Source organism: Falco punctatus (genome assembly GCF_963210335.1).
Source record: "Falco punctatus genome assembly, chromosome: Z".
Taxonomy (NCBI): domain Eukaryota; kingdom Metazoa; phylum Chordata; class Aves; order Falconiformes; family Falconidae; genus Falco; species Falco punctatus.
This window is the reverse complement of record NC_137586.1, coordinates 73,888,452-73,914,297: the sequence shown is the minus strand read 5'-3', so window position 1 is coordinate 73,914,297 and position 25,846 is coordinate 73,888,452. Positions and strand designations below refer to the sequence as shown.

The following is a 25,846-nucleotide window of genomic DNA, read 5'->3' as shown; positions in this document are numbered from 1 at the left end:
TACTAAAAAATACTGTAAAATAGTTGATTTTTTTAAAGATATGTAGCCTCTTAAAATGCTTCATGTTTATGAAGGCCTATAGCGAAATTCAGAGGTGCACTCCTGTACTGATTCCATTTATGAGATTTACCTCCAGATGGCTAGCAAATAGCAAAATTATGTAATGCAAAGGATTATTTAAAAACTGAATAAATCAATAGGATGCACAGTTGAGAAATCAGTTGTCTCAAATTAGAATATAAAGTTCAGTAAGTGTAGCTGAGCAGAAAATTTGGGTTCTTCAGAAATGTCAGCACTCATCAGTCGGAGCCAGTCTATTGTTCCTGTCCATTTATATAGATAACGTAGCATTAAAACAATCATATTTTAATTAAAAAATACAAATATTTTGTCAAGATATATCATTAGCTCAGGACTATGATTTTTTTTTCTGTAGTCAAATGATTTTGCTATTTGACAAGCAGGTTTTTTTCCTGATGAATAACAGTTATAATGAGATTAGTATGAAGAGTAACAGGAAAGAGAAGTGGGTTTGTTTCTTCATTTATCCTGTCTTTGCCCTATTGCAGTTACTTGCAATTTCATGATTTTTGAAACACAACTATACATTTAACTCAGCAGAAAATTTTTGTTGTAAATGTTATGACATTAATAGGTTTGATGCTTTTTTCCATCCATAACCCTTTTATTCATTTTAATGCTGGCGGTATTAAACATGTAATTTGACATGGATCTAGTGAATAGTGTTCTCTGTAATTTCCAATATTGTTCAGTGAATGTGGTGATTGTCAAAGTTCTTAGAGTATCTTTCTGAGTGCCATCGATTCACTAAACCATCAGGGAAGTTATAACAGTGCTTTTACAATGGCTTAAGTATCAAGATTTTTTTTCTGCTTTATAGGAAACCTATGTCCTCTGTAGACTTCCATATTAGTAATGAGTTAATAGAAATTATTCCAAGTTCAAACCCCTATTCTCAGACTGACATAGAAGGACCTTTTTTACGTATGAAGGATGTTTTTAAGGAAGAATACACCCAAGACAAATATTTGAAGACTGACTATGCCACTGAATTTAAAGGACAATGTCAAGGTAAAGTGTTTAATTCACTGTTTTCTTACTTTTTGTGGACTCAGCTTGTGAACTTCCATAGTTTCTTATGCATGATCCGTAGACATTGAAGAGATAATTTGGGTGATCACAGCCTTTGCAATTACAGAAGATACAACCAGTGAAGAGAGATTGATTCCCTGGAGAAGCAGGGTTTGTTTTTACAGCTGAAGACAGATGCAAACCAAAAGAAGTTTCAGGCTGATCAAATATATGGCAGGAGGTGTCAAAAAGTATCACAATAAGTAGGTCTTATCAGGCATTAATCAAAATGCAAATGATCCTTTGTACCTCAATAGAATCAGATCCTTGTGTCATGTTCTTTTACCGTATCAAGAAGCAAAAGAAGTAAGCAGTTTCTGCTTTGTTGCTGGGATAAAGATAGTTCAGACTGGGTAGTGCTCCAATGTGTTTTCTGAAATTTTATGATTATTAGTTCCCTAACAGTTATAATGAATTCTGATCACAAAAAGCAAAATGCTGAGCAAGTGTTTCATTCAACTGTATTATGAATTATTATTCTAAACTATCAGATTTTCAATAGTTTTTTTGATATATCTGTCAATTATATTACTTTGGAAAAGGAAAGTAATGTAATCATTTACTAAGAGCTTTTCTCCACGGTAACAGCGAGGAGACAGGTGGTTCTTGTACAGTATTGTACAAGTTAACATTTACTAGTAAAAAGTATCAACAATGCAAGTGTATTGCAGTCAGTTGAAAGACAGTAATCTTAATTCATATGATTAAGTAATTACCTGATTTTTTTTTTTTTTTTAAGTTAGATGGCAAATGTCAGAAGGTTTGGATAATTAATAAAGCACTCTATGTTGTGTGCTTACAAAGAGAATAAAAATAATTGAGATGCTTTCCCATGTCTTAATTATGACTTTCTTAGGAACAATCAAGAGAGCTAAATTTCCATGGACAGGAGTCTAAACGAAAAAAAAACATATAAATATCATAAAACCTTTTGTATTTTTTCTAGTTACAGATAACTGTTGCACTTAAACAAACATAAAAGGGCAACCTGAAGAGACTGGATTCATAATGGTTTTTATGGGATGACATGAAATTATTTACGATTCTGATGACTGGTTTACTGAATTAGCAAATCAATAATCTTTCAAAGTAACTGATGTGTTACTGCCAACCCTTTTTCTGACTTTCTGTTTGCATTAAAGAAGGAAATGTTAGCCAAAGCCTGCTGACTTTTGAGGGAATTATTAATTCTAACATTTTTTTAAAGCTGCCACTCTGAAAGATTTCCAAGCTATTTTGTATCATTGAGAACCTGCTAATGCCAGGTAGTCTGTTAACAGCACAAAACCGACTAGGTTTCATTAAAAGTTTGACTATACATACAGAGAGGTCAAAAACGTGAAAGTTAACTGATAGATAAAAATTGTCAGAAGTGGAATACTGTGGGTGATATGGCATAATTCTCTAACTTGTTTGGAAAAAAAGAAAGAACGTGATATAGGATTTCAAATGATCATTTTAAGTCTTGTTTTTCCAATACAGAAAGGCTATATTTGAATTCTAAATAGCTTGGTTTATTACTGCAGGAGGTTTTTTCCACTAGCTTGTGCATATGAAAATGTTTCATTATTATTTCTGTTAATGTAATCCTATTCTTCCTTTCAGAGAAGAAAATCAATTTCTTCAGTCGTTTCACTTTTTGAGCTGTAATATAAGAAATACTGCATATAATACTTACTAAGAGCTGTAGTATTTAAAGGTTCTTGTTTAAAGCGAAGAAGTTTCCAATAAGGTTGTCAAGTTTAGCGTAGTAGGTTACGCACACATTTAAAATGTGTCTAGTAAGTTGTTACTGGACTATAGCAGTGGAAAACAGTAAGAAAGTTGAAAGCACATTGAACGCAGAAGTTGAAAACTCAATTTGATTCAGTCTAGTAACTGTAGAGTTCTAAACATCTAATCAATTACATTATATTTATATCAGATTACAAACAACATTTCAATATTTAGCATGCTGTTAATAGCCTCTTTTTTCATAGGCTGTCTGTTATGAGAAAGAGGTCACAGTGGAATGACAACCATCTTTGTATCATTAAATGGAAGAGCACTAGCTTTACACTAGCACATGATAGCACTGTCAGTGAAACTGCCATTCAAACATGCACTGAATATTTGCTTCCTGATTGATAAAGTACTTGAGCACATGATTAAGCCTATTGAAATTTTTTTCTTGAGTGCTTCGATCATCAGAAATTACTAAATTGAAGAAAGTGATGATGCTGCATTCAAGTTACAATTCTGGAAAATAAAAGTATTTAAAAATGTGCACTTCCTAAAAATCACAAAGTGGCAATTCAGTTCACTTTTGTATGGATTTCAAACACTGGCATTGGTGCATTTCAAACTCTACCTATTGCTCCAGTTGTAAAAGTATGTATTAGGAAAGCAGTTAGGTATGTGATTCCTTCTGTCTGCTTCAGGAGGGTACTTCAGAGCATGCATTCTTGCATAGGCATGCTTTCCTGAGGTGGGGAGTAACAGGTTAAAACACATTAAAATTAACAAAGAAATGCACTAATGAAAATATTTAAAACATATCAGATTAATGATATTAATTGGAAAAAAAACCCTCATTTTTTCATATTCTTTAAGTACTGGAGCCCCTTACAATAAAAAGATACAATACAAATGAATATAATAATAAAATAATAAAAAGTATGGCTAAATTGTGATAATAAATTCAAATTAAGGGTGAAATTGTGCCTTATTCGATCTGATTTAGCATTAGGATTTATCCTACTTTCTTTGAACTAACAATTAAACGAGATATTATTTGAGTACAGCGTGATCAAGTTTATGCCATTGAAGCGATCTTTATTTTCTGATTGATCTTAGCACCTAATTTTGCAGCTACTGTTTTCCTGACTATTGAGGTGCTTCCTACTTTGTTTTCCCGGATGCCTGAAGAAAAGGAAGAACAGATCAGGAATTTTGTAAATTGTATCAGAAAAGAAGTCATTTTTTTCAGTTGGAGGTACTTTAAGCTTTGTAGGCTACTAGAAGCTTTAGTAACCTCTCCTGAACTCATTAAACAGGCATTTTATAACAAGGCCTTTATTTTTTAATTGAAAGGTTTCTTTATGGGTGTCTGTTTGTGTTAGCAGTGTAAAACAGTTTGGGGGGAACATAATCATTATCTATCATTTGCAGCCACTAGGAAGGAAAGGAAGGTGATTACAGATAGCGAGTCATACAGGGAATGAAAGGGGGATGTGGGAATGAGGGGACTTCTGCACTGGTAAAAAATACGGAAGAACCCTTCTGTATATAATTCTGTGTATAATGTGTGTGTATATATGTGTATATTATATTGCCAATATAAAGGATTACATCAAATAGAGTTATGATTACTGCATCTGTTCTGTCTCATTGAGAGTAGTAGCCTAGATGCGAAAGAAATTAAGGTCCATAATTTCACCTTTCTTGAAATCACAGTAATTTGTAACCTATATTTTTGTCTGCTCATTTTGTGAATAACTTTTGTTGCTTCAAAATTAGAGAATCTGCATTTAGATTTAGATGTGTATAGAGAGATTGCTTCTTTTCTAATTTAAAAATTGCACCAAGCCACATTTCTCAGCTAAAACTTACTTCAGAAGTTCCTTTATGATACTTTACAATGCAAACAGTTTCTTTTGAACAGGTGTTACATGAGACAAAGGAAAAAGCAAAAGAAAATCAAACTTAGCACGTGAACTATTGGAAGTCTAGACTTTGTTGCATTTAAAGATTAGAAATCCTAAAATATTTAAAGTAAAAAGTAGTTATTGTTTTGCTGACATTTACAGCATTCCAACAGTTGCTCAACAATTCTCTTTATTCTGATAACTCCTTTTATGTTTATGTTGTTTTTTAATGCATTTTTTATTTTTCTTCAGATTTATATATGGAAGAGGAACTTGTTTTTATTGATAATCTTGAAAATTTTCATAAAAAACTGCCTACTTCATCTAAACTTCTGAGCAGACTACAGTTTTTTTTAGTGAAAGATCCCCTTTTACGTTCTGAAGGACAGAATTTAACAGAAGAGAGTATTTTCCGGTATTGACAAATTGTTGTATAATATTAAACATAAATAATAGTCTGCATATAATGTTATTAACATTTTAACATCTGTTGCATGTTAACTTTTTAACTAATTTATATTGGCAGCAGGTAAAGAATTCAGCTTTTCTTCTTTCTTACAATAAAATGAGTAGGGTAAAATTTATATGCATTATTTAAGAAAACTGGATAAATGAAATTGAATCATTTTTACATTCTGTAAGTGTGTAATGTGCTTAGGAGTTTAGTTTTGACACACTGAAAAAATGTTCATCTTTATGGAACCTGGTCCTTCCTCAGACTGACTGATACCCTGTCAGTAAAATGCCACTAAATTTACTTGGGCCAGGATTTTACACTAGCTTACATGTTCCTTCTTTCTCTCCTCTCAGTCGTGCTGTTAGTAAATACGTGATCTTATCCTACTGAATTGTATTTCTTTAAATTCAAATATTAATTATTCTTATGGTTTTCTTCACTTTCATACCACTGGGTTAATTGAATTTAATTTAATGTTATGTCAGGAATTTGAACAAACTGGTACATTAGAACAGGTATAAGTTATATTCAGAATGTGCCTACTATTTTGTGAATGTAGTGATCTGTATGCATACATTCATAAAGTCTGGCTAAATTTTGCGCTGATTTACTCCATTTCTGGATGACTTGTATGGCTTCCTTTGCGCTTGATAGGGTTGCATGAATCACAAGCAAGGCAAAGCCAATTTTACCTGATTTAACTGTACCTATACAGTAACAGAGCAGAGACGAGTGGGGTTGTTTGCAGGTTTTTTGAAACATGAGCCCTGATCTCACAGTGAGCCTTGGACATAAGACTATGTGCATGTGTAAATACTGTAAATTTCCAGCAAAGAGAACATGATCCAAGTTCTGTAGTGACTTTCAGAAATTCCAGTCACAAAAGAAAAAAATGCTAGTGTGAACCGTGACAGAAATAACTCTGACCTGCTTATCTGCAGTTTACTAGCAAAGCCACAAGCCTTGTAAACGTGGGAGTCCAAATCTCCTAGTAGAGCACACAGGGAAACACATTTAGACAAAGATATACAGTTAGGCAGACTTCTACTTCAGATAAAATTCAGTGAGCAGCCCAAGGCTAGGTGTGGAACAATTTATACTCTTCAGTCTAAAGTATTCCTATCCCCCTGAAAAAGTCATTATAGATTTAGTGCCTGTAATGGCCTTGAGGGTCAAGCCTAATGAAATGGTCTCTTTCTACTTGAAAAATCTTCATCCCTTTTCTGCTTGTATCCTTACTTTACAAGACAAGTAGTAGGCTCACTCCTGAGTTTTACTTGGCATTTTAGAAGTGTGTCGGTTAAACCAGGCAACATACTTTTAGTTTTCATTTTAATTAGTAGAGAGCATACTTTGCCACCTTTGGTGCTGAATCATTCCTGAAAACAGAAGTTAAAGGTGACAAAAGGTAAATAATCTGAATGTTATAGATTGCAGAAATTTTGTATATGGCATAAAAACTTGACATTAGAAGAAAATTAAGTCAGCAGCTTTTGGAAAAAGTATTTTTACATGACAGGACATATGTGTTGAGATGATGAACAGTTTTAATATGCTGGGGGGTTTTCTGTAACTTTTTTAAGGCAGGTCCCACTATTAAGTGGTTCTGCTCTGCATATAGTGTATTATTTCTTGAAAAGTAACTTCAGTTAATTACACAGATTGTTACTGCATCCTTTGGAATTGCTTTCTTAGAAAAACATAGATTTAGGAAAAAACTTTTGCCATGCATTTGGCTATCAAAGCTACTACTAAGACTTTCGGTCTTAGGTGTAAAGTAATACAAAGAAGTCACTTGCATTATTTTATGGTCTTTTAAAGGGAATGTTTGACTTTCCAAAAGGAAATGGAAATAGAAGAGCGTAAAAAAGAATTGCAGTGGATTAAAGAGAACTTCTGTGCCATACCTGTAAAAGATGAAGAGGTATCACCATATTGTTCCTTGCTAAATATTATATTAGCGATTGATTTACGTTATGCATGAGTGTTTGTTCATCTGCAAGTCATTTTACTGAATTCTTTTCACACTTGCCAAGTATTTGTAGCCTTCATATTACCAAGGTTAGAAAACACTGGTATTATTTGTGGGTTTTTACTTTTTGGATGCTGCTGTTGGGAATCTCCACTCTGATCAGCTGTTTCCCCTGGGACCTGATGTGTTGGCAGTTTTATGTAGGTACTTGCTACACTAAGAATAAAAATGAACCAGAACAGGAAGCCATGACATGTCCATGGAAATGGGAAAGTACCAAGACATGTTCTGGGATTTGGGGGGCTAGCTTGGATTCTTTTTTTAATTGATATCAAATCTTTTTTTGCTCCATTTTCCAAAATTCTAAAACCGAAATTACTTACAATTCTGCTGTGATTAATATTTTTCAGTCTTTCATGTTGCCTGTTGAGTTAGAATTCTGCAAACACAATAATGGCAGATCAGATTCTGTTAAGATTCCATCATACTTGGAACTGAAAGAGTTGTTAAATTTAGCTCCAGAAACCATGGCTGATGAAGACGTGTGCAAACAAGTGATCAAAGAAGGTGAGAGTTGGTTTGCTTCAATCCACCTGATTTTTCTTTCATTTGCACACATCTAACACAATCTAGGTCCTTTATACTCAGTTCACTTACGAATTACATCACAGCCTATCAAATAAGAATTTCTCTGTATGAGATTATGAAGTGTGCTGAACACAGATTTCTTAGTATTAGAAATGTCTTCTTAAATAGACAAGGGGAAATAAATTATTTCCCATTTGGTTCAATCCATGGTTGGGTTGTAATCTTGGAAACAAATGTAACATGAGCCATGATTCATGATATCCAGTCTACCATTAATATAATAATTCAGTGTTATGTTTTCTTATCAGTAATTAGGTTTACTTTCAGATACATCCTTAAGAGGATTATATGCAGTGGAGTCATACAATAAAAATTGCTTATATTGCATTGTAATTGCAAACATGAAAGCAGATTTCTAGAAAAAAGGGTTAAATATTTCCGTGGATAATAGGAATATTCTAAATGACAGTAGTAATTTCTTTAAAGGAATTAAAGTTACTTAAATGCTGTTATACTACAGATAAGTACAATTTCAATGACAGTAACTGGCTATTGAATTGATATCTATGACAGTATTTTTTGTAGTTAAATACAGTGCCTGAGATTTTTAAATTTTGATTTAAATAAACCAGTTTACATTGGTTTGGGCAAACAAGTGAGGAAAACCACTTATTTGGTGGACAGAAAGCAGCTCAAAGAAGCAAGATTCCTGCTCCTGAGTATGAAGCAGGTGTGCTGAATTCTGTTCCTGATAGGGCAGCAGCAATCCAGTCTCTTATTGAAGAAAGGAACAAAAATTTTAAGTGTATACTTGACTAAGGCAGTTTAATGTTCATTCCTCTGATACATTTAGTACACCACAACATGTACTTAGAACATGCCATGTTCTAAGCTGAGTGAACCAACGTCCACTCAGAGATTTGAGGATTTTGCACATAGATGTCAACCTATTATTCTTTTTTGTTCTGTTTTAGTCCTTTCTAGTAGCAAGAAAATCTTTGTACACAAACTCCTGATAAACTAAATTTAGGCTACCTTCTAGTTCCAGAAATCACATCACTGTGATTATGTGATCACATAAGAACCTTGAATAGTTCAGGTAGTGACTATACTATACTTTATTTTTTTTCTGGCACCTTTAAGGGACAAGACTGAATACTGCTTAGATCAGCTATGGGATTTGGGGTTACTAAGTGTAACTGTAATTTTTCACAATATATATTATGGAGATTCCATTAAAAAATTGAAAGAAAAAAATTGCTCTCACAAGAAAAAGCAATAAATGGTTCATTTATGACACCTTTTTGAATCTGTTTTCAGATCTCAAAGCAGAAATTACAGACAAAATAGAAATTTTCAAGTACTGTCCCATGCCACAAGAGGTTTGTGCCAGTAATAGCAAAGGAATGTTGGAATTCTGTGAGTCAGGTAGGAAGATGTATGTAAATCAAGGGGTGATACTTAAAATAAAGCCTTCAAGTGATTGTCCCCATATTTTGTTCTTGGGAGTACATGCCCCTTATAGATAAAAGATAAGAACATTTGCTTTGTGTAATCTACTATTTTGTACCTGCACCATCAGCAGGCAGAAATGCCATACACCTTTTAACAGTTTTAAAAGCTGAACACAACCAACTTTACAGTTCCTTCATTTTGCTTTTGGCTGCAAGTGGTGTCTATATCTTTGGCACCTGATTAGATATTTAAGGGTTTTATCTAACAATATATCTATGCAGAGAGGGCAGAGGAAAGCTGAGACAGATTGATTAAAATTGTGGAGTCAGAGAGCGCAGTTTAAAGTTTGTTAGTGTCTTATGTAAATGCTTTCAAAAGAGGGTGGTGGAGGACAAACCAGGGAGAAGTACTGAGTTTATAACTTCTACAGATTCAGAACTCCTATGCAGACATTTTTGGTTTGCAAACGGTTCAGTACAGCTTTTTGATTGTGACATTAACTCACATAGTCACCACAGCTTTTTTCCCGCAGAAATAAACTGAAAGTGTTGAATATTTGCTAATGTGTGCATTGAATCCTGGCTTCTCCTACATTAGCATAAAGAAATCCTTCATACATACCCACCTTTAATAGCTTGAAAACTCAGTGAGACATGCTGGTTACAACGCATACCAATGCCAGACAGGTTTGGTGTCTGACTGTTCAAACTAACTATCCAACCTCAGTTAAAATTTCTTCAGGTTTCAGGTGTAACCTCTCAAAATAATGGATATTCTTGCCAGCCCCACTGTTTTCACAGCTTAATGTTGACTGGCTAAGGGAGGCAGAAAAATGGCTGTGCTGGTGACATTTTTCACCTTTAATTCCATGCAGAAAAGCCTGCACAAAGAATGCCATTTACAAATGGATGTGATCTGGGCAGAGTGGCAACACTTGAATAAACATGTACCTCTCATCCTAGTGTGTATCCTATCTTGGAAAAAATCTGTCCATTATTGCATTGGACAATAGAAGTATTATCCTCCAGTGCATGTTAACTTGATAGTTTTCCACCCAGCAATTATTAAAATCCTTGAGAAATTTTGAGTTTTCTCCAGACCAAAACTCCTCTTCTTGTCTTAGTTTCAGTATGATGTAAACTTAACTAATAGTTGTCTCCTTCAAGCTAATAGCATCACAGTCCTGATACTGCATTTAAGTGGACTTTTGGTAGGAGCACTCATGTCAGCTCAAAGTGTCTGATACAAAAGCTCAAGGCACACCCACCATATCTTGTCCCACCAAAACAATGTGGAGATTACTGCCTAGCATGATTAACTGTATCTAGTGAGGTATCTGACTGCTTTTTACTTCTAAAGCGTGTGATAAGCAGGAGGAGCCTAAGTGCAGCAAATCTGAACAGATTTGAGACCTTCCTCCTATATACAGTAATAACAAGCTGACTGTGATGTGATGGTCTTGGCGGTCCTGGGTTAATGATTGGATTTGGTGATCTTAAAGGTCTTTTCCAACCCAAGTGATTCTATGAATCTGTGATCTTATCTAGGATATTGTCCATTCTTCTGGAGTAGATGAGTAGTCAAACCAACTTGGATTGTTTTAAAAAGAAAATGATAGCATTGAACTTTATTGCCAGTTTTCTGGCTCAGCTCTGCCATTAAGTCAGGCAAGATTCAGTCATTGGGGCACAGACAACTTCCATACTTCCATGCTTTTTTTTCTTTTTTTTTTTTTTGTAGGATATACTCAGATCTATACGATAGAGACCTGCAAACCTGTACATGCACTGCTAAGACACTGTTTGCTAATGGAAGTTCCTTTATTAGGGTTCAAATTTCAGCATTTGGCAAAAAATTCAGCCCTGCAGTCTTCTCCTTCTAATTAGTTTTGCTATTTATGACTTACCAGAAGTGAAATATGTTTGCTTGAACTCTGAGAAGAAACAGTCATAAAATAATGGCTTTTTCTGTAAACATTTCATCATTTGCATTCCTCTCCTGCCAGCTGTGGGGGTTGTTTATTGATGAAAGTGTTGACAGATAAGAGGATTCACTCAGTCATTAGTGCTCTGAGAAGGGGAATGGCACCCTGAGCGTAGGCAGTTTATGACTGAATATGAACAGACTGAATATGAACAGAATTGCTCAAAGAGAAATAATTGCTCTTTTTAGATGTGTCAGGAATTTTTGCTGTCCTGCAATCAGCTCCTGTCCTGTTCAAAGAAAAGTGATAAATTTGTTTCTCATCACCAAAAATTGTCTGTGAGCAGAAGTTCACTGGGCTTTTTTTAGTTCTAAGTAAATGGGAAAGAAATTATACTGATTGGAAGTCTGCTTCTTTCTTTTGCAACCACCTTTATTTCTTAAGTTTGGTTTCTTTGGTGTTTTTTTCTCTCTCTCTTTTTTTTTTTCTCCAATGTGTGCTGTATATTCTTTGACTTTCTAACACTGTCCTTTATCCTTCCTGCCCTTCCTGCCGTACAATCTGCTTGTTAGGTTAGACAAGGAGCAGCTGTAAGCAGCTGGGCAGGTGGCTGATTCATAGCCTGCTGTGTGCCAGTTGGCCAAACAATGTGTGTATGATGCCTGCAGCTGCTTACTGCCTGTTGGAATGAATAGGGAGATTGTTACAAGTGGTTTTCCTTATGGAGGCACTTACGTACTTAGAATTCTGGCTGTTAGTTTTCACAGACCATGGAGGAACTGTGTTTTTTGTGACCTCTACTTTCTGGTCAAGCTTAATGAGAAATATTATGGAATAATGCCAGAGATTAATAACAAGGTGATCATGTAAACCACCAATTTTTGTGGAATGAAACCAAAGTCAATGAAGTTGCAAACTGCATATTAGATTTGAATAAAAAGCAATAATCCTTTAAAATGTCTGCATTTAATATGATTGGCAAAAAAAAAAAAGGATTTGAAAAGTGACTTGCAGAGGGCTTTTAACATGCCAAGTTTCTTTGTGTACTGCTTTTAAAAAAAACCAAAAAACACTAGTGTAGTAATTAATTTCAGTGGTCATCCCTAATAATTACTGTATTAATTCTGCTTGAAAGAGTAATTTTGTCTGTAAAATCCTGACTGTTTCTGAAGTTCTTGAGTCCTTTCATCTGAATGTTACCACCACCATAGTATTGTCCAAAGTCTCTCTCCCATCTAATTAACTTAATTTATGTGGAAACTATCTAAGAAGCCCAACAGGGGTGAACACAATATCAAAACCTCAGTCATCGTGCCAGGTAATTTAATAATAAATTAATCTTACATAGGAAGAGTATGTAGCCATAACTACATTACAGAATGAATAAAGGAATCTCATCTACACATTATTGTCCCCAAACTGTCTGGAAATTAAATGTGAAGTATTTGGGGTTTATTGATTACATAGTGAATTGTCGCGTGAAAGTATTTTGTACTTTAATCCAAAATTTCACTAGTGTAAAATTCCTAAACCATGTGTGTTTCATTCACAAGTTGCTTTGTAATTTAAATTTGGGTTTTTGTTTACTTTGCATGGGGCTTTGTGCAATTTCTAGCTAAATATGTTCCATATTGGAAAGATGAAATGGAAGTACCTTTAACTCCTCCATGCAGACAACAAAGATCATGGGTTAATTTTCTGTGCACAGGACTTCAAGAAGAACCTATTTCTCTTTCTGGTAGCAGGTAATAAAAACTTTGTAGTAATAAATCTTGTCAAAAATCGTCTAAATCATAAATGCTCAAAATTAGTGCAAAAATAACTTTAGTCTATTTGTGAATTGGTAGTTATGTTCTTTGAGAAAGCTGTATATATTTTGTATTTTGCATGAAAGAGTGAACAGTGCCTAATCCATATATGTGGCTTTTCAGGGGAAATTGCAAAAGGAAATGACAGTTGATACTGTAAACCTCTTTCTTCTAGGGGACATAATAGCCTGAAATTCCAATCTTCTTTTTAGAGTAGGCAACAGTAAACATTTATGTATATAGCAAGTATGTATGTGTGTATATGCATGTATTTATACATATGGCAGACACAGATGTTGAACAATTATTACCTACTTAAATCTCCAGAAGAGATACAAGAAAGTATTGCCTGTGTTTTGGGGATATCCCCCAACAATGGAATTTAAACCTTTTCATGCTGACATGGGGTTAGGATTGCTTCATCTTTTACTTCTAATCTTGTATTGAGACTAATAATTCTTGCCTTGCTATCTTTCTTGCTTGTAGATGAAGTATTTAAATATCTTTTTGGGGAGGGAACCATAGTCTAAAGAGTATTCCCATTCAGTGCTTCTTTACTTCATGAACCAGCCTTGGTGGCTCTTCTCAGTCTTCCCTGTTCACTGTGGTGCTGCATGATGTGACTCTCTATATGGACAAGAAAAAACTTTAATAAGTAAATGAATGAATGAACGGAAAATTTAGAGAGAAATTAGATCTGTAAAAGGTAGTTTTATATAAATCAAAATTCAACAGATAATGCTGTTAAACTTCATACCTCCAAGTCTTATTTTATGTTCTTTGTAGTATTTTGATTACAGAACCCTCTAGGGAATACTTGGAATCTTTGGTATGGCAATCAGAGAAGTATCAGGATAATATGAAGTCTATTTTACTTGTGGGTAAGGATTTCTAATTGATGATCAATTTCTAATTGGTGTTGAAGAGTTCCGTGTACATGGAGAAATGTATATAGCAAAATATAGCAAAAAAAGATGACATTATATTGCAGAGCACATCTTTTGAACCATGAAGTTTATCAAATTAATGTAATCCTTTGAAGTTTGGATTATCTGATTCTTATAGTACATATAAAAATTTACAGTATGGCAACATGGGAGTTGATACGTCATGTATCTTTCTATGGAGGTAAATTAAATGAAGCAAGAGTTTTGTTTCATTATGAAAATGTTCAGCTCACAACTACTAGTTACATTCAGTAACTGTGGTAACTGAAATTTGGTAATCTGTTGAACTCTTTTCTGTCTGCTATTTTTCCTTAATGTTTCAAAATATGTGTCAATCGATAGAAAAGTACTGTTAATGAAAAATAATGTCATAACTTGACAAGAGCAGAGTTCATATAAGGAAGCAAAATACACAAAACCAAAATAAGCTGCAGGTTATTTCTGACAGCACCAGAATACACATTACCACTGTTCTTTCATTTCATTTTATTTGCCTTCACTGACTTAGCTATATTGACTTGTTATGTTGTCTGATTCATTTGTACATTCATTTATAGTTGAAAATAATGTATGGTAGGCTCATTACTATTTAAGTTCTTTACTTTTTTCAGGTAAGGACTATGTTGAGTCTTAGTAAGCATGACAAGTAAGCTCACAGATAATAAGATAATTTGTAACTTTTGTAATGCAGCTACCAGCTACACATTATTAGATCTGGAAAAAAATTACCCCTCCCCTACTCATACACTCAATAAAAAGCACACTTGTTCTGGTAACACCAACTGCTTTGCTCTGAAGTTTATTAAAGGATACTGTGTTACAAATGGAAGTATAAACAATGGATATGTGTAGTAGGTCATCAATACTTAGGAGCTTTTCTTTCCAAAATGTCATTCTGGTTTTATGTTTCTATATTATTAATATTATATGTTGATTTCTGGTTTTTGTAGAGCATCAGACTGTTAAACTTGCATATCAGCATCATTCACTTACAGAACTGAAGGAAATGCTACTAGCTGAGGTAGAAGCACCAATGTCTAGCTCACTAGAGGAGGGCTGGTGGCTTCATTTGGGTTTAAATCCAGTCTCCATAGAAACTTTGGAGCAATTAAATACGGATGCCAGTAATGCAAACATTGAGCTTCCTACAGAAGTAGAAACATTCACACAATTTACATCATATGAGTTAGAAAGTAAGTATCTTCTTTTTTAAGGAAAGTAATAAGAAGTCAAAAGATAAGTAACAGAGAATCACACAGTGACAGTTACATACGTCCAAGAAGGAAGGAAGTGGAAGATTTCTTATTCTCGAGAACAAAATGTTTTGTAGCAACTACTACAATTAAAGTGTATTTTCACAAACTTAGAACAAATTGTAGGAACAAAAGTGTTTAACTACACCAAGTTATCTTTTTTGCTAATGTGCAGATGAAAAGTAACCTCCACCAGTCATGCTATTTTAGTGAAACAGTTTCATACAGGAGAATTTCTTAACAAATAGTAGTTTTGTACTGGAATATTTTAATAAAGCAGACATTAATATAGTCCTATCTGCAGAAGGTCAGTGGGGAGAGTATGTTACAGTGAAAATTCTTTATTTTATAATGCTATTCGGGGGGGGGGGGGGGGGGGGGGTATGCTGGCTATGGTTTAAATTATGAGCCACTCATAAGCTGCAGAATTTCTCATGGACCATTATGAATACTTACAACCAAGCTTCAATAGAAAATGCAAAAAGTTATTTAGATTTCATTATATAACTATGGCCTGGCTGCAAGGCATCAGTTGTAGTTGTAGAACTCTAAGAATTTACAGTAATATGATATATTGTGAAATGAATAGGCACCACTCATAAAAGAATGTTGCCACAACTGCTTTTTGCGTATTGTGAAGTGTTTAGGTACTGTGTTTAACATGGACGTGCAGAAGCAATGCAAAAATTTGCAGTTCTAGTGAAGCGCATCTTTAGAGGGAACTAATGCATACTTTACTTCTTTTTTTTTTCTTTAAAAAAAAATCTGTTAATCTTTCAATCTTTCTTCCTGATTAAATGTGTTGCATCCATCCCACTTCATAGAAATCTTAACACCAGTAGGCACCATGCAGATGGTGAAAACTTCTCCAAACAGTATCATGGCCTTCTGTTTCTCAACATTGTACAGTTTTACTTAGGTCTAATCAGTAAAAGTTTTCTAAAAGTGGATTATAATGATCTGGGAAGGCAGAAAGAATAAAGAAATGCTTTTTCTATAATTATCCGAAGTATTTCAACCAGGAGAAAGAAAACAAAAAAAATCTATGTGCACTGAAGAAATTAAATATTATTTTGTAGGATGGCTTAAAGAGAAGAATTCCCTAATAAACCAGGAGGATCTTTCTACTGAAAGACATCAATTGGACAAAGTAATTAATCTTCACACATCACCACAGACTCAAAAGCAGTACATTGCCCTGCATGTAAGTCCTGCATCATCTGCCGAAAGTGACAGTACAAATACATCTGTGGAAGAAGGGCTTCCTGGAGGAAGCATAAAAAAGAATAAGGTAGAAAAGGCAATTTATTTCTTAAACCAAGAAAAGAAGAATCCCAAATCATCTGAGTCAGTCAGCTGTAAAGATGTGTCTTCTAAACAAAACAACTCATCCAACAGTCAAAATTCTGCATCATTTGCACTTGCTACAAAATGGAACAATGATGATTCTGATCTGAGCAACTTTATGATGCTGAGATTTAAACATATACTCACCCAAAGAATGGAAGAAAGTGATGTAGGTAGTCCTGGAAAAGGTATGTGAACCAAGTCATTCTGTCATTTTTTCCAGGTTTAAATCTGTTCTCTTATACCAGTTAAAATAGATGCTGGTTCGTGCTAGTAGATTGAGGGGGGGGAAAGTCCTTTGAAGGCAACGTTAGTATTTTTACGATCTTTAATGTAGCCTTTTGTTTTTTCCATTAAATCCATTAGGGGATTTTGTGTGTTTGGTTTGGTTGCGGGGTGTGTGTGTGCACTTTGGTTTTGGGTTTAGGGTCTTTTTGGTGGTGGAAGTGGTTTTTAATAGAATAAATATGTCTCTATTCCTATTCTGACAAAGTAACTCTAAATGGTACTTATTCCAGAAGTTCTCTTCCATCTGTATGTTCTGAGTCAGAATTCCTGGCCTGTTTGGAGAAATAGTAGTTATCAATTGTAGTTATCAAATAGTAATTATCAATACAGTTATTTTTGTAGAACTACCATAGCCTAGACAATGAACAATAGTTAAAAGTTCTTCTCCAGAAAAAAACATTTGAGTCAGTTACCTTGGTGTAAACCCCATCAGACAATGAGGCAGAACAGGTCTTAAGGAAAACAGAAAGTTGTTGATAGCCCTGTTTTTGTTGTTGACAATACTTATGAAAGAATCTCAGGCTATGCACTGAACATTGCAGAAATGCCAAATAGCAGAGAGGTTAAAGAAGTAGAAGAAATTCCTTGTTTGTTTTAAAAAAGAAATATTTATGATGCAAAATATTGGGAGACAGTGACATATTTCCAGATTCATTTTCAGGGTAAAGTTGTATAAAAAAAAGGGTTTTCAATTTTTGACTTGTATGGCAGAATTTTGACAATAACTTTTATCTGTATTTCAGTTACATGTCCCATAAAAAAAAAAAAAGTTAAAATTTTTACATAAAAGCTTTCATCAGTAATTCCTTATAGAATAGAATTGGAATACTTGTTAAATAGCAAGCATATGTAATCTTGTGGAGGAAGTTATTTCTTGATAAAGTTCGTATCTGTTACTGACAGTGGTACACATGCCTAAAACACTTCCATGGCTTTAGAAAGCAACAATTCCAATTTAAAAAGTAGATCAAGGAACCTGAGATGAAGATTTATGCTACCACCTAGAACTGCATCGCCTAACAAGAATCCAAATGTATTGACTGAAACAAGCTGTAACATTTACAAATAGGCTTGTGGTTTAAGTTACAGCAGTTTATACTATGTTTACAGGTTGACCCTAGTGTTGCACATCAGTTATGTCTGATATATAGAGAACCCATTAAAATGTATAGGTCTTACCACAGTGATGCAGAAATTGTGTAAACTATTGCATACTTTTATAGTAATGAAAAATATTTGTTAAGGGTCATTCTAAATCTAACTGAAAGTAAGAAATGCCAGCACTGCTTGTAGGGCTTTTTCTTTATTGTCTTCGTTGTTTGGCTTACATTTTAAAGACATCATTGTGTATAATATTTAGTTCAGAAAATACACAGGAGGGAAGTAGTAGAAACAGTTCATTGATCCAGTTTTGAAGCTTGTATAGGTTTTCAGAAAAGGTTTTTTTTTAACTTAACTAGAATAAAAATTTTTCTTTTGTTTATGTGTCTGTATGACCAAATTGTTTTCTGAGGGGACTGACATTCTTAACTAGAAAAAATCAGCAATATTTAGGAGACACCTATTTGGCCAGAACTGCTCTCAGAAATTAAGAGGTAGAGCTGCCAAAAGAAACTTTGCAGGCAGAAGCTGTAGCTCATGCATTAGTATTCATAAGGAATAAGGGAAGGAGACTTAGAATTACTAACAGGTTGCAAAAATAGCTGTAAGGCAGGAGAAAAAGTTATTTTCAATAAGCATTTTTTATTTTCTCTTTGCTTTTTTTCTGCCATTTGCCACTTCCATATTCTTTCTGTGTCACTTAGACTATCTAACCTTTTCTACTCACACTATTTTTCATAGTTCGAGCTCCTTATAGTCAGCAACATCTTTCCTCTCATATATGGTTTTTCCTCCACATAAAGACATATGAGCTTTCCTATAGAGCTGTAGTACCAGCTCCTTAATTTTCCCAGCTTTGTATTTCTGCCCTAAGGAAGAGGAACTAATGCCTGACTTCTTGGGCTGTGAAGGCTGACAGGGCCTCATCTCTGTCTGTGTCTTGATGGTTTTCCCATACTATATAAGCGCATGAAAACAGTAAAGAAATTAATGAAAAGAAAATGTATGTGTCATAGAAACTACTTAATCTGAAAATATTTTTGCATGTAGAATGATTTATAGAACTATTTTCTTATTGATTGAGCTGGTTTTGTGATATTTGTATCTAAATATTCACTTGTGGTTTAATGATGTAGTGCTAGAACCTGAAGAACAGCATATGCATGTTCACAAAGAGGACAGTTCTGTTTGTGAGACTGTAAGAACAGAGGAAAAAGAACGAGAGAATGAGGACAGTGTCACAATTGATATTCAAGCATCAGGTATACTGGTTTTGGATATGCTTTGTTTTATATATCTTTGCAATATAGTTTTATGTTAAATAGTACTACTCAGAAAAATATGGAAATTATTAGGCTTAGTCTCTGCTTCTTGTGACTGAAAACATTCGAAATAGAAGGATATTTATTTTGATGCAGGTGTAACAGCAGGCTGTGGAATTCTGTCTTAAAACTAAAGCAAATAGCATGCAAACTAAAAAGTACGGACTTTGAGTCATGTCTGATCTAAATCAGTGGACACGAAACCTCTTAATGCCAGTCAGTACCCTCAAATTATTATTCTGTATTTTTTCCTCTGACAGATTAAATAAGAGAATTAGAGATGGAAAGGATTGACAGTCATTTTGGTAGGAAATATCTTTAACACTGTAGTAATCCACTATGGATTTCTCATACATGACTGAGCCTTAACCTGTGAACTATTGCTGTTGTACTTTTCAAGGCATTGTATGAGAGAACATGTGCTGACAACAATTTTGTCATGCAGTAGAAGTGGTGAGAAAGAACCTAGAAGATATTTATCCAGGATAGTTTACAGCTTCAAATTAAGCATGGCCAGTGCTAGGAAGTTGTAGGCCTAGCACAGGTTAGTTTGTTTTTTCATGGAAATACATTCACTCCAACCATGTGCTTAATGCAAGTCTCTCGTGAAACCAGTGAAAGAGTGTAACAGTATTTTCATGTTCCCATCTGAGATGGGACTCATATAACAGCTATAAGCATATTTATTTATTTTTTTTTTAAATAATTTTGAAGCAAGACTCCTTTAATGCAACTGGAACAAAATATAAAGCTTTTCTGCAGTCAAAACAAAAAACAGCATTTGGCAAAGGTAGTATTTGTTGGGACTGAATGTGCCATTAGAGTCTTTGAAATAAAGTGTTTTTCACCATGGTTACCTTGCACATGAAAGAAAGGAATCATTATCAAAAACAAGCTCTATCTAAAACAGAGATCAGAAAGATTCACACAAGCATATTACTTAACAGTGGAACATTGAAGATGCATGATGAAACATACACCTTAAAAAAATTAATACAGTAATACAGGAATAGCTGAATGAAATTATACAATGGGCATCCAAAATACTATAGTAGCATCTGGCTTATTTCCTTAAAGGCTGAAAAACTGGATATAATAATATGCCTTTTTTGAGAATGCTTAAAAAGTTGAAGTTATTAATTGCTGTTATGAAATAATGCATTGACCAAGTGAGTTGTCAGCTGCTAATCAAATGATTTGTATAGATCAGTTGGAAATACTTTTCAAAAGCAAAAGTAGATCTTTGAAAATGAAGAATCATAGAGTTTTGATCTTGTTGATGTGATCAACTCAACTGTAATTTTATAAAATGGGTACAGAAGAGTTTCACCTTCTTACCTGAGGAAAAAGACATCTCTTTCAACTCATTCAGCAATTGACAGCTCTGTCATGGATGCTAATAGCAAGAAACTCAGTCGTAATTTGGAAAGAACTGTAGGACAGCCACTCAGAAGCTATTAAGAACTGTTAGTATTAAAGTACGAAGAGACTGACTTATTAGTCTAGCTAGACAAAGATACTAGAAGTTAAATACCAGAGAAGGAGAAGGGCCATTTAAGTTGAAGTTGTGGTAACAAGTGGATATAAAGGAACTAAGTCTAGGTTTAGACTACAAAGTAGAAGGCAGCTGTCAAGCAACGGAATAATAGTATAATCTTAGCAGGTGTCACAAGAGTAGAAAATCCTAACTTTTCAACATGGAGTCTGATCACTTTATGAAATCCATGGAATAACAAAGTTGCCTGCTGTGAAGATCAGCTTAATCCTACCACCCAGGAGGCTGCCAGGGGGAGCAACTGTTTGCCTGTTAATGTTACAGCTTTCTTGAAGAAGTCAGTGTTGTTTGTGTTTTGATAGGTCTTTTCAATATTCTTGTCCAGTAGTAATATATGAAACCAAACATTATTATTATGAAATTTTTTTATTGTGCTATCCAGAAAGCCAATGGCAGGCATACTGCCTCTTGGAAGAAGCAGCCGCTCCTGTTCTAAAAGATTTGACACACCTGGGTGAACTTGCTGCTGTAAAATGGCGCTTTGACAGCCTTAAATTTGATCATACAAGGTTTTTCTTAAAACAGCAAGAGAAAGTGATATGCGATTGCTTTAAAGAAGGTATGTTTTTCAAAAAAATCTTTGTTTTCTTCAATACTGATACAGGTTCAATTGGTGATACAAGGTTCAAGATGTTTGATAAATTGATGATAAAACTTTCATCAGTTTATTTTGTAATTAAAGTAATGAATTTCTTCTTTTATTTCTAAAATAGTGTTTCCTAGTTCTTCAATGTTACATTTATTGACTTCAATATTGTAATACAAAAATTATTCTAGCTGAATTGGATTTAAAAATATTCTAGATATGCTTCAGAAATGTTGGGTTTATACCAAACAATTTTTTCGTGCTCAATTATAAAATTAAAAACTGTCTATATATTTTTGTTGGTTTGTTCCTTTTAGTAGCTAGTGTTTGTCACACCTGCATGATGCAAAACATTATGCCCATGTTAGAAATTAGAAGAAAAATCCCTATTAATTTTGTTTCTTTCTGGCTTCATTTCTCTCCTCCATGGCATGTAAAAACCCTATAAAAGCAGAAAAATGAAAACAAAAGCCAGCAGAATCAGTGACCCGTTATGAAGATTTTTGGCTATAGATAAAAGAAAAGGTCAGGAAAACCTCACAGCAAAATACAGACTGTTTGAGGAAGACTCAGAAGGTTATTGGGTATTTTGGGTTATTTTTTTAGTTGTACGGCTCATAGTTGAGAGCTAGTTGTAAGCATAATGTAGCAGGCTGTCTACTACCTGCCGCATTTTTATATTATGTCACAAGGCTGAGGGAACTGGGCTTGTTTAGCTTGGAGAAAAGGAGGGTCGGGAGATGTTATTGCTCCCTATCACTGCCTGAAGGGAGGTTGCAGTGAGGTGGGTGAGGGTCTCTTCTCCCAAATAAAAAGTGGCAAGAGGGCAAGAGGAAATGGCCTCAAGTTGCACCAGGGGAGGCCTAGACTGGGTATTAGGAAAAATTTCTTCACTGAAAGGGTGGTGAAGCATTGGAACAGGCTGCCCAGGGAGGTGGTGGAATCACCATCTCTGGAGGGTATTTAAAAGACTTGTAGATGTTGCACTTAAGGACACGGTTTAGTGGTGGACTTGGGCAGTGCTAGTTTAATGTTGGACTTGGTGATTGTAAAGGTCTTTTCCAACATAAATGATTCTATGATTCTACAATTCTATAAGTTACATGATAAACTTCAGCTATCTCAGCTTTATTGCTTTCTGTGCTGAATGTATTTTTCTCAAAATAAAACTAACGATAATGAAATTACAAATAAGAGAGAAGGCAAGAAACACAAATTTTAGTGGTCTCCACAGAATGACAGCCTGTGGTCTATAGAATTACTATATGAAAACTCAGCAGCAGAGTTCTCTTAGTTTGAGGGAGCTTAAACATAAGCAAACACAATCTGCACAAACATGAGGGAGAAACTCCCTATCTGTACCAGTGGATCACAGAAAGGAAAACGTTGCTCAGAAAAGTAAACAGAGAACTACTACTACTTTGACTGAGGATCAAGGAAAAATATATGAGTTTGCATTTTAGTGCAAGATTAAGTTAAGAAAACTTACATCCTTTCAAATGCAGTTTATGTGCTGGGCTGAGTTGTGTGCTTATTCAAACTTCAGCGCCCTCTTTGCTTGTAGATTAACTGTGCAGTATACTATCAATTACTAAAATTAGAGAAGTGAAATCAATGAAAATGTTTAATGGCTGAAATACTGATGAGGCAAATAGCCATCTACTGGACCTTCCTTTTAAGGGCAAGTGTTTTCTGAGAAATGGATAATATTTACCCGTCCCTTGTTATACAAAAACAACTGTTGTGGAACGCAGAACTGACCTATGAAGCAGGTGGATCTTTGACTACAGTTCAAGGAAAGCAGTAAAATCTTGCTCTTGGTTAGAAATACAAAAAAAGTCAGGTTGATTTAGCTACTATTGTCTGCACTGAAGAGACAGAAAAGTGCAAGGGAGGTCTTGCATTTTGTCCTCAGTTAAAGAAGCAGAAGGAGACAGGAATTTTATTGCTGAAAGGTCCATAGAAACTTAGAAATGAGAAAGATTCTAACATATCCAATCCATTCCTAATGAGTATTTCTCTAACTGTGTAGGAGATTCCAAAACCTCCCAGGTAACTAACTTTACTCTTTTAATGCTTTCCTAGTTTAAAATAGTTTCACAATACCCAACCTCATTCTGCTTTACTCCAGAGTGTGCTGATGCATTTTCTTATTAATCCCCCAGCGAACACAGAGAACAGTCACCTACTGTGATGGTATTGATCTATTAGAAGGTTATTATTCCCCTGTTGGTCTTTTCTTTCTTCATCAAATGTCCAGTCTTTCATCATAAAATATGGTTTCTTACTGTCTTGCTATACTCTAAATAATCTGTATTCGTCACTGAGTTTTTACGGTGAGTAGTGTCAAGAACTGGACATAGTTCTTCAGTTTCAGTATCTTCACTGACAGAGACAGTCACTTTCTGTCCTCTGATACAGAAGAGTGGCAAGATCTTTGTCTTCTATGCTGTATCCAGCTAATTCTTCTGTATGCTGTGTTCATAAGTTTGATTTTTCCTTCCTGAGGGCTTTACTTTCCTTTTTGGATTAAAAGCTATGTTGATACCAGTACACAGAACTAGCTAATATTTTTCTTGTATAATGCATCTCATTCACTAATTTCTTCATCAGCTGTAGTCACTTATTCTTTATTTTGCTCAACCATTTTTTAGCATCTTGAAGTATGCTTTTTGTTATCAATTCTCCTTACTCTGCAGCAGTGACATATTTCCTTTCTTGAGATAACAAACTGCACCACTCCCTCTGTGCAATTCTCAAAAATGACTTCTTCAGACTAGTAAGTCCTTCCTGTTCAGTCGATTCATTGAAGATTTATTGATAACAGGTACATAATACAGAATAACAACAATAAATTGTTTGATTTACTCTGTGGGTCCAAGAAGAAGCAGAAGTCTTCCAATTTTATCTTCTCAAAGAAGGTTAAGATTCTCATCCAGATAGGTTAATTAGGTGGGGGGAAGGTAATATCAGAAGTTAAGACTCTAAGTGGATCAGTATTGGAAGACAATAGGAATTTTTTCTCATTTTATGTGTGATGACTAGCTGGGTCCAAATCATTTGCCATAAAGAATGTGGCTTTTATAGTCTAAAATTTATTGGAAAGATTCTGTGAAAAGCTCAATTTGAGGTTGTCACTGCTTTAAAATTGCTTATTGATTAGTAGATAATCTGCCATTTTGATTTCTTGGAAAGAGTTCTGAAATGTTTGGAAAATGGGTTAGATGGAGTTACAGTGCTGCTGAAAAATTTAGTGATTTGACTAGTCAGGTGAGGAAATAGTATTATGAACAGCTGGGCTTGTATGATGGACCAAAATATGGAAAATTTATCAGTTTCCATGTATATTTAAAGTTTGCCTTACTAAAATCAGTAAGGCAGTGTGGGTTTAATGACACACCTAAGGGAATTGTTACCCTTCTTCCAGCAAGGACCATCTATCCCTACACTTTGAAAAACACTTCCCTGTGTGCCACTTGTTCTGGGTCAGATGACATGGGAAAAGTTATGCTATATCATAAGCTATTTGCCAAGACCACCAGATCCAACCTTTGGAGGTTATGTCTGTGTGTGTTTAATGAAAATTCTGATACCAGGATCTTTTAAATGGATTACGTATATATAGCGTGATTTCTGAAATTTTATTCAGACCACACCCATGTCTTCTGTTTGTAAAGGTAAAATAAATGAGAAGGAGATCATGCTGTTCAGACATGCTGCTCTGGTGCATCTGCTGGTGACAGTTCGAGATCTTCTGTTAGCATGTGGCTTGGACACAGGACTAGGTTAGTTTTTCATAGTGAATAATGATACCCAGAAACCCAATGCTTTGTGTGTATTCTGCAGTCCGTCTTTCATGTTTGTAGGCTGTGGTTCTTTGCCATTAGTGTATCTCCAGTGTAGTAGCCTCAATACGATATCCAGCCCCCTTTGCTTCCTTATTTCTGTTCCATCATTAGAAATTAATTAACTGCAGATTGTACTTTGGTAGCATATATGCTCACTTCATGAGTAATATACCACTGTTTATTTTATTACTTGGATTTACCTAAGAAGCATTCATATGAGCTTCCACATATATAATGTATTGCCTTGTATCCCAGAATGACAAATTCTTTTTGGATTCTCTGCGTGGAAACCGAGCAACATGGCAGGTCCTTTGTTGTTTACAGTCTGCCCTCTGCAAGTGTGGAATGGGTGTGGAACACCTATATTCTTAGACTCCTTGTACTTAAAACAGAGAGCATTTTAAGAAAAATCTGAAATATTATCTAACCTATCACAAGGCAGGGAGTTTGAAGTTAGTCCAAATCTTAGCACTGGACTCACACAGAAGCTTTTCTTGTCTTGTACTATTCAGATTTGGAGTATGAAAATTCATTGTAACCCAGTTTTATGCCTGAAATGATAATGCCCTGCTTGTCAAGTTCTAATTGTTGTGTAATGTCAATTTTCAGATAGATCT

The 25,846-nt window shown here is 34.7% G+C and overlaps 1 protein-coding gene across 1 annotated transcript in view; it reads left to right on the top strand.

Annotated features, from left to right (window-relative positions):
- SHOC1 (shortage in chiasmata 1) overlaps positions 1 to 25,846 on the top strand; it is a 57,671-nt gene that overhangs the window by 9,381 nt on the left and 22,444 nt on the right. Inside the window, exons 4-12 of the mRNA XM_080371072.1 lie at positions 922 to 1,092; positions 5,031 to 5,197; positions 7,552 to 7,818; positions 12,771 to 12,919; positions 13,769 to 13,863; positions 14,880 to 15,122; positions 19,034 to 19,180; positions 21,178 to 21,354; positions 25,059 to 25,166. Of these exons, the coding sequence (XP_080227198.1) occupies positions 922 to 1,092; positions 5,031 to 5,197; positions 7,552 to 7,818; positions 12,771 to 12,919; positions 13,769 to 13,863; positions 14,880 to 15,122; positions 19,034 to 19,180; positions 21,178 to 21,354; positions 25,059 to 25,166 (1,524 nt within the window). The remainder of the gene's footprint in view (positions 1 to 921; positions 1,093 to 5,030; positions 5,198 to 7,551; positions 7,819 to 12,770; positions 12,920 to 13,768; positions 13,864 to 14,879; positions 15,123 to 19,033; positions 19,181 to 21,177; positions 21,355 to 25,058; positions 25,167 to 25,846) is intronic.